Below are 8,863 nucleotides of genomic sequence, written 5' to 3'. Positions count from 1 at the left end.
CTTAGCAGTTGTTATTGGTTCTTGTCTCAATGGTGGAATATTATGGGGTATGCTTGTAGTTTGGCTATATGGCCACGATTACTGTCTCTCTTGGGTAACATAGAAAAAGCTCCCACCTGCAGGAAAAATGTGTGATCAAAAGGAACAAAAGCAAAATCAATATAAAAGTGGAGACAAAACCCACCACTTTGAAACAAAAGTAAAACTGTGGCCGACTGTCCAGTTGCCTTGTTACACAGGAGTGTGTGTGCATTATAGAAGCCTCCAGCAGTGGGTGGGGGTATTCACTCACTCAGGCCCCTCCTTTAGTCACCACCATAAAGGTGTGCAGATAGATATTGAGAAGTTAATAGGAGAAAAATTGTCAATTTTTGTCTCTGAAGGTCAGTTAGGTATCTGTGTGCACAGCATAATTCTCAAAATAGTTGTGTCCTTTTATGTTGGGGTTTTACAGATTGTTCATATGGTTTGTCTGTCAGTCCAGACGTGCTTTTTTTCTTGCTGGATAGGGACCCAGAGGCAAACGTCATAAGCAGCCACCAAAGAATTTGCCCTTGGACCGATGGGGCTTTTTTTTTTTTTTCTATGCAGTGGGAAAACTGTGAGCTCAATATTGGACTTTTTAGGGTGTGTGCACCCACCTGCCTGAAGACATCTAGGCTGGGCAAAGAAGGTATGACAGGGAAGAGGATGAAAAAATGTATAGAATTTTCCCACACCTCTTTTTGCAAATGTCACTGTGCTGCTTTTAGCACCAGTTCACTATGCCAGTCTGGCTGTAGCCCCACCCTCTGAACTGCCTGGGTGGGGTGGCCTCAGAGGGAGTCTCATGTCTCAACCACTTCCTAAATTACAATATTTTCCTTTATACAATGATTTTTCCACCGGCAGGTGCGCGAAACTGACACCTTGCACCTTATGCTAGATCCAGAGCTCTGGTGCTGTTCCATTAAAGCAGCTTCTTTGGGTTTTCAGCCTCTCCCACACAGAGCCTTTCTTACCTGACTCTGCTCTGCCACCGCCAAAACCGGAAGTCGATTTGTTCTCATAGTAGTGATTCTTGAGTGATGGTGTGGTGCTGTGGGCTAATACATCAGATTGCAAGTCGTTTGAACTGCAACGTCGGTGGTTCAAGCTCACCAGCTGCTCCTTGAAAACCCTATACAGGGTTGCTATGGATTGGAATCGGCTTGACGGCACTTAACAACAGCAATAATTTGAGTGATTGAAAACAAATGAGGTGAGCCTCATGATTGTCTTAGGTGTAAGATACTTTCAGGATTCAGCATGGGTGGGTAGGTAGGGTAGGATCTAGGCAGAACAACTTAGCAGTTTCTCTGAGCTGGGGATTGTTGCTGTTGTTGTTAAGTGCCACTGTGTCTGTTCTGACTCATAGCAAAACTATATAGGGCTTATGAGGAGCAGCTGGTGGATTTGAACTGCCGACCTAGTGGTTTGCGACCAGTGCTGATCCTACAGTGCCACACCAGGAGCTGGTGATAATATGGGTAGATAATATGGTAGATAATATGCCAAGGCAGTTAGAGTTCACAGAAAAGAATTTTAGAGATATATTGAGTACTAACCAGCACACTGGACCACAAGGTTGGTTTGAACCAGCACACTGGACCACAAGGTTGGTTTGAACCACAAGGTTGGCAGTTCAAACTCATTGTTGTTTTTATTTGCACCTCTCTAATGGCTAGTGATCGTGAACATTTCTTCATATGTTTGTTGGCTGCCTCCTTGGTGAAGTGTCTATTTATGTCCTGTGCCCATTTTTTAATTGGGTTATTTGTCCTTTTCTTGTAGAGGTGTTGTAGGTTCCTATATATTTTGGAAATTAGTCCCTTGTCTGATGTGTCATTGCAAAATATTTTTTTCCCATTCTGTGGGTTCCCTTTTTACTCTTTTGATAAAGTCTTTTGATGCACATAAGTTTTTAATTTTTAGTATGTACCATTGATCTATTTTTGTCTACTTTTGTTTGTGTAATTTTCAAAATGTTTGGTAATCTGTGTATGCCCTGTATTAGAGCTTTCACATTTGTCTCTATTTTTTTCATTGATGGCCTTTGTAATTCTGGGATTCACATTTAGGTCTTTAATCCATGCTGAGTTGGTTTTTGTATAAGGTGTGAGGCAAAGGTCTTGTTTCAGTCTTTTGCATATCGCTTTCCAATTCTGCCAACACCATCTGTTGAAGAGACTATCTGCTCCCCATGCAATATACTAAGGTACTTTGTCAAAAATCAGTTGGCTGTATGTGGATGAGTTTGTTACTATAGTTTTACTAGCTTTGGGGATTCTTTAGCTGGAAGGAGTTGCATGTCATTCACGAAAACAATTCATAGGACCTGGGATCCAGTCCAGTTTACATTTCCCTTCCCCCTGAGTGGTAAACCTTCAGTAGACTCCCGTTTGTCTGGTCCAGAGTAGCAGGTAGAGTTGAAAGATGAACTGTTAGGAGATGGTGAATGTACCCTATAGGTGACAGCATGGCTTCTGCCATCAGACCCCCATAGCTCAAACTCTACCTTTGGGTGTCCTGGGATAGGTGACTTTTCTTGATTGCTTCAGTTTTCTCATCTGTAAAATGGTCTATAGTGTCTACTTGCTAGGGTTTACATGGTGATTAAAAGTTCTTTCAGCACTTCGTAATTGCTCAATAAATGTTATGTGTTGTGGTGGTGGTTACATAAACATTATTATTACCATTACCCTTAGGCACCAATTGAAATCTACAGGCAAATACAGATTTAAATCTTGTGGCCATCACAACACTGAGAACATGGCAGAGTGTCAGTCAATTGTGACTACACAGACTGGTTCTGGCACTTTCTCACTCAGACTATTTGCCCTGAATTGTCATATCCCAGGACTAGAGTTTACAGGGACATCTCCCATAGACTCTTGCTCATGAGTCACACAGAACCATGGCATTTGAGAATGGACAGGGCTCACTTCACATACAGGGAACCTGAGACACAGAGGGTGCCCAACTCCTGCTAAGGACACCAATGATATGGGTGCTGAATGAGGTAGAGAGGCAAGAATCAGATGTTCTATTCTAGAATATTCTTCCCTGTCCCATATGCCTTATCTCCTCTTAACTATACCTTAACTGGCTTCATGCCTTTCATAGAGGCTGCTCCTAACACCAGATCCTGCCCACCCTTTTGTTAGCCCAGTGGCACAAATGGTTAAGCACTCAGCTGCTCATTGAAAGGTTGGTAGCTTGAACTCATATAGTGATTCAATGAGAGAGACCTGGTGACCTGTTCCTATAAAATTTATAGCTTAGACAAACCAATGAGAGCAATTGTACTGTGTCACATGAGGTGGCTATGAGTCAAAATTGACTCAATGGCACCAAACAGCAATATGCCAGCCTGCAAAGGAAGCACCCCTCAGTCTTGGGTGCCACACCTGAACACGTAGGTGGTTCCTGGATGTCGCTGAGCACTACAGCACTTGCACTGGACAGTTTGCCACCCCCAGTGGTCATTGATTGTATTGAATCAGAAGAGAAGAGACTACTCCAACCTCCACAGGTATATTTGTTCTGGGTGTGGGGAGGAGAATGCAGAGGACCTAAGAACTTTTAAGTCATCCTGTCCTGTGGGCATCTTTATATAGTGAGATGAAAGTAATTATTTGATCAGTTATTATGAGAGTTTCTCTTAGGGTGGTAACTGCCTTTGTTTAGGAAACATCTTGCTGGAAAGAGATAGTGAAAGGAGATCTCTCAAAAGAGAGATTCAAGGGACTATTTGGAGTGAGGAATGTAGAGGGTGGAGGAACAAGAGACAAGAGAATGAAGAGGGGGAGGTAACCAGGGATGGGACTAGTGTGAGGCAAGAGAGGTGTTGTTGTTAAGTGCCAAAGAGTTGGTTCTGACTCATAGTGACCCTGTATAGGGTTTCCAAGAAATGCCCAGTGGGTTTGAACCACTGACCTTGCACAGTTATGAATCCAGTGCTTATCCTACAGTGCCACACCAGGCTCCAAAAGGGTGTGGTGGTGGTGGTTTTGTTCCATCGCGTCAGTTCCTACTCATAGTGACCCCGTATAGGGCTTCTGAAGACTGTAAATCTTTAAGGAACAAGAAACCCTCATCTTCTTCCTGCAGAGTGGCTGGTGGATTTGAACTGCTGACTTTGCAGTTAGCAAGCCCAATATGTAACCCATTATGCCACCAGAGCTCCTTCAAGAGAGATAGGTGTACAGGGTGCAAAATTTAAGAAAGCAATAATTTTCAAGTTCATGGAAATGTAGGATCAGCACCTGAGAGTAATTGCCTCATTAAAATGTATGCTCTGCATGTTTCACTTGTCTCATCCTTATCCCAACCCTGGAATTGAGCATAACCATTAGGAGACTGTCCACCTCCAAAGAAATATATCCAGGGAGCAACTCTTGGTGGCAAGTGAACAAAGGACTTTAAAGAACAAGAGTTTTTCTTACTTGACTTCAAATGTATTTTTTAACATTTGTTTTAAATACTTGCTTGGTTTGTAATGATGAAGTTGAAGCTTTAGCTTCTAGAAAAAGAAATTATTTCTCAACTACATTTTTGGTAGCAAGAATGGGGAGCAAATGAGAAGCAACCACAAGTACCATGAACAAAACAAGGAGCCTGTCCTTTAGGAATGACACTAGAGGAAACTTTGCCATAACTGTGATAACTTTACTTCTTTGCCATAAAAGGGGAAGAGAAAAATACAGATTTTTGAAATTGGACTTCTAATATATTTGGTGATTCACTCTTTCCTTCTGTTATCCTAAATCTTCAGAAAATCAGCTTATACACAAAGGCCTTTTGTCAGTGCAGTGCAGTGAATTGCTTCATATGGCTTTCCTACCCATAGACTTTATAACTCACACCAAACAACCTTTTTTTTTGCTTAATGGGTCTGGGTAAGAGAAGGTGGGAGACAATGCTGATGGGATGATAGATTTGATTGTGAATGATTGTTAACAGGGCTAATTATGATCGCAAAACCTTGAAACTCTAACATGGGTATAAAATGAACTATCTCAGAAACAGGAATTGGGGATCTCACTACCAGCAAGAAAGAAGAACCAGAAGTGAAATGTGTCCTTTGAGCCCTGAGATCCCTGCACATTGAACCCCCTTAAGCCAGAGGACAGAGCTGTGACACAAGAGAAATGCCAGAAGAGTGGCAGCAGCAGAGCCAGAACACAAGACAGAGTGGCAGGCTTTCCATTTATGAAGTGAGTAAAGCTGAGTGCCTTTGGCTGGAGGCTCACTAGTGGAGCGGGGTTCCTCTAGACACTTAATTGGTGGAGTTAGGTTTGCTGACCCATGGAGCTAGAGCCTAGTACCCTAACAAGATTGAGGCTTAAAGTGGTGTCAAGTGTCCTATGGGCATGTAAAAGCAGTGTTCATAGAGTTTTGTAAGACTGCTGGAACAGGGCCAAGGGCAAGGGACCTGTGATTGAAAGGCCAAGGACCAGAAAGAGGTCTGCCTGAAGGCATCAATGGGAAAAGTCTGTCCTGACTGGAAGAACTATGCCCTGAGCCTTTTAAATCCTGAATTGTAACCTGCTAACTTCCCTAATAAACTATATAACTGTGCGCATAGAATCTGAGTTCTGTGTGGTCATTGAAATGGATTATTGTACCCAACTGAATAGAGAGTGCTATGGGAGGGATGGTTGGTATCAGATTTAGTAGAACAGGTAGAAAGCTGGAGGCATAACTGACTCAGCCCCATAGAAATTGGCTTTGGGCTGATAGTTTGATTCTCCTCCTCCACACTTGGAAAGTCAGAAGAGACCAGATGCCATCCCATGCTTTCTCTCTCTCTCTTTTTTTTAATAGAAAGGCTTGGGGATTAACCAAGGAAATGATGTTATATTGTGTGTCTGGGTTGGCATGGAGAAGGGAGAAGAGAAAAATACATCCACCTAAACAAGATTTATAGATGCTTGGGGGCCCAGCAGGACCAGGTTGTTGGAACCAGATATAATACTGGGGATCCCAGAAAACCTATGAAAGGATGGGGCTTTCCAAGGGGAATATATCAATCTGATTGTACTTTTTATAAATAAACTATATATTTTGTAGTAAATTTAGATTTATAGAAAAATTACAAAGATAGTAAAAAAGTTCCTATATACCCTTCACCTAGTCTTTCCTAATGTCAATATGTTGCAAACAGTTGTCAAAATGAAAAAAAGTGCACATTGCAGGGATTAAAAATTTTATTTTGAACTCCCTGTATGACGCTATAGCATCAGCACAGGACTGCAAACTACAAAGTTGGCAGTTCAAACCCACCAGCTATGAGTCCGAACTGACTCGACGGTACTTCACAACAGCAGCAGTTTTATTTCACCAGTTTTCCCACAAAGTACACTGAATTTAGAACCAGTTGTATTGAAATCTGACATGGAGGTTTCCTTTCTGACAACTAGAGATAGCTCAGGAGCACTAGGTTCAGCCCATCTCTTTCCTGGGACTGTGGTAGTTCAGAAGACGTGTCTGTTGGTGGATGTGTGGATATGCACTGGACTTGCCCACCCCAACCTGCAACCTTGGAGCCCTATGCACTGCTTGCTCAATGTGCATGCTGTCTGTGGTACGGATTCTAGATATGCTAAATTGAGAGCTTGCCCTGTATTGGCTTAGATGCCCTGCAGAGGGTCTGTTAACTGCTGCTGTCAGGTCTCTGGGATTTACACTAGTTCTTCCTTTCCTTGGAGCTGAGGTTCAGATGTGGGACTGGGGAAAAGGATGCTTAGCAGTGACTCCTGTCTCAGGCAGAGGAGTTTAGTCTGTAAGCAGCTGGGGACCCTGAAGGAGTCTCCGGGGCCAGGAAAAACAGCAGATGGGCCATCCCAGACCTTCCTTCCCTCCTCCCATCATCTTCCTCATTCTCTTTTGTTCTCTCTCTTTTAAAATAAAATTGTTCAGAGCCATACACACATGCACAAAAACAGTGGCATACTTGGTGTAGTAAATGAAAAGCAAAAAAAAGTTGGGCAGAATGGGGTGATTTTATACAGAAGAGCTGTCAGCATCTGTTCACTCTGTCCTTGGGTTAATTGGAATCCCTTCCATATCCTTCTTTTACCATGAACTTTGTACCAAGAGGTCAGACACAATGCATGTGTCCTTTTTTTCCAACACCAAACCCAGGAGATAATTTTAGTAAATGTTTAAAGTAGCCATTTTCTAGCATTGATGGAGCTCCTACACTGTGTCAGGCATTGAGCTTTATATGTACCATCTCCCCAAGTACCCATAACTACACTCCGAGGTTGTTGTTGTTAAGTGACATTGAGTTGGTTCTGACCCATGGCGACCCTGTACAGGGTTTCCGAGGCTGTAAATCTTTACAGGAGCAGAAAGCCTCATCTTTCTCCTGTGGAGCGGCTGGTAGTTTGGAACTGCTGACCTTAAGGTTTGAAGCCATATTTGTAACCACTGTGATACCAGAGTGACACTCTGAAGTAGGGGATGCTATTGCTCCATGTTTGAGATAAGAATAATGGGTCTCAAAAACGGAGTGCCTTGTCCAGGTGATACAACTGTGAGATAGTTATAGAGTGACAGAGCCATGATTTGAGCCTTGGAAACACTGGGAACTGGGAATCTGGAATAATTGTAACCTTCCCTTTCCTAAATATGAGCAACCTCTGGCAGTTTCAGGTCAGCAGGTTCAGAAACTTTTATAATTGACATTGTCACAGAATCTAATTAAAACACTTAGAACACCTGAAATTGCACTCTACCAGATGGCTTCCAGAACCTAGGACACACTATGCTGGCCTCCAGGTGTGGACCAAGCCTTGACATCCACTCACCTCCTGCCCAAATGCACCCCTCATCCTCTGGTGAGATCCCTAAAAGGCCCCCAAGTATTCACAGTTAGGTGATGAACAGTATATGAATTTTAGTTCCCTCTGAGGAGACTGATTCTGGTGTTTGAGAGCCAAGGCACTTCCCTTACCAGATTTCCCGGAGCTGCTCTTGGCGTAGTTGCCTGGGTCTGTGCCTGGGACTATACTGAGGCGTTTTGCCTTTTTCTGCATTCCATAGTGTTTCCGGTACATGACAGAGTCTCCATCTTTCTTGGGGCTTTGTTGGACCTTGGATGGGAATAGGAGAGAAGTTATGCCTGGGGAGGAGGATCTGTCTTACCCCTAACCAACCAGTTGCCAGGGAGATGACACAGACTCATGACCACCCTATGTATATTGCCAGATCTTTCTTTTGAAGCACCTCTGGGTGGACTTGAACTCCAACCATTCAGTTAGCAGATGAGTGTGTTAACCATCAGCACCACCCAGGGTATCCTCCCCAACTTAGACTGAGTTATTTCAAGGGTTTGCTGCAAGGATAGGCAAAGGAGAGACTTGCTCCAGGAGGGATGGAAGTGCATAGGGACTACATGCCTGGTGCTTGCTTACTAACTCTTCATTTTGCCCCACCACATCTCAGAGGGCACTCCAGAGGTCATGGGAACACATAGTCCCCAGAATCAGATAGATCCAGGGTTAGCCCTTTTAGCTGTATAACAGATGAGCAGCTCATTGGCATTGGTTTTCTCATCTGTCAATGGCATTCCGGAGTGCGAGAGAGGCAAGAAGATAAGACAGAGCACCTGTGGTGACAGAAACCACCCCAGGGATGCTGTCCTCACTGGGGTGGGGAATTTGTTGAGAACTAGGGAGGATGTGATTCATTTGAGTGTCAGTTTGGGGCAGGAGACCTTTCAATAAGAATGTAAGGACTATACAAAACAGAGTGAACCCTAATTGTTGCAGACCGTGTAAGACTAGTCAGAGGTTCGAGGCCCTCTAGGGCTGAGTGTAACAAATGAGGCCACTGG

General features: G+C 43.5%; 1 protein-coding gene across 1 annotated transcript in view; it reads right to left on the bottom strand.

The window, feature by feature from the left end:
• The window catches only part of LOC102811464 (chromosome unknown open reading frame, human C16orf78), a 56,810-nt gene that overhangs the window by 24,050 nt on the left and 23,897 nt on the right, over positions 1–8,863 (bottom strand). The window contains exon 2 of the mRNA XM_006874387.1: positions 7,982–8,120. Coding sequence (XP_006874449.1) covers positions 7,982–8,120 — 139 coding nt within the window. The remainder of the gene's footprint in view (positions 1–7,981; positions 8,121–8,863) is intronic.

This window comes from Chrysochloris asiatica, unplaced genomic scaffold (genome assembly GCF_000296735.1).
Source record: "Chrysochloris asiatica unplaced genomic scaffold, ChrAsi1.0 scaffold00273, whole genome shotgun sequence".
Lineage (NCBI taxonomy): Eukaryota > Metazoa > Chordata > Mammalia > Afrosoricida > Chrysochloridae > Chrysochloris > Chrysochloris asiatica.
The sequence above is the reverse complement of the archived record's forward strand: the minus strand, read 5'-3'. Positions and strand labels throughout refer to the sequence as shown.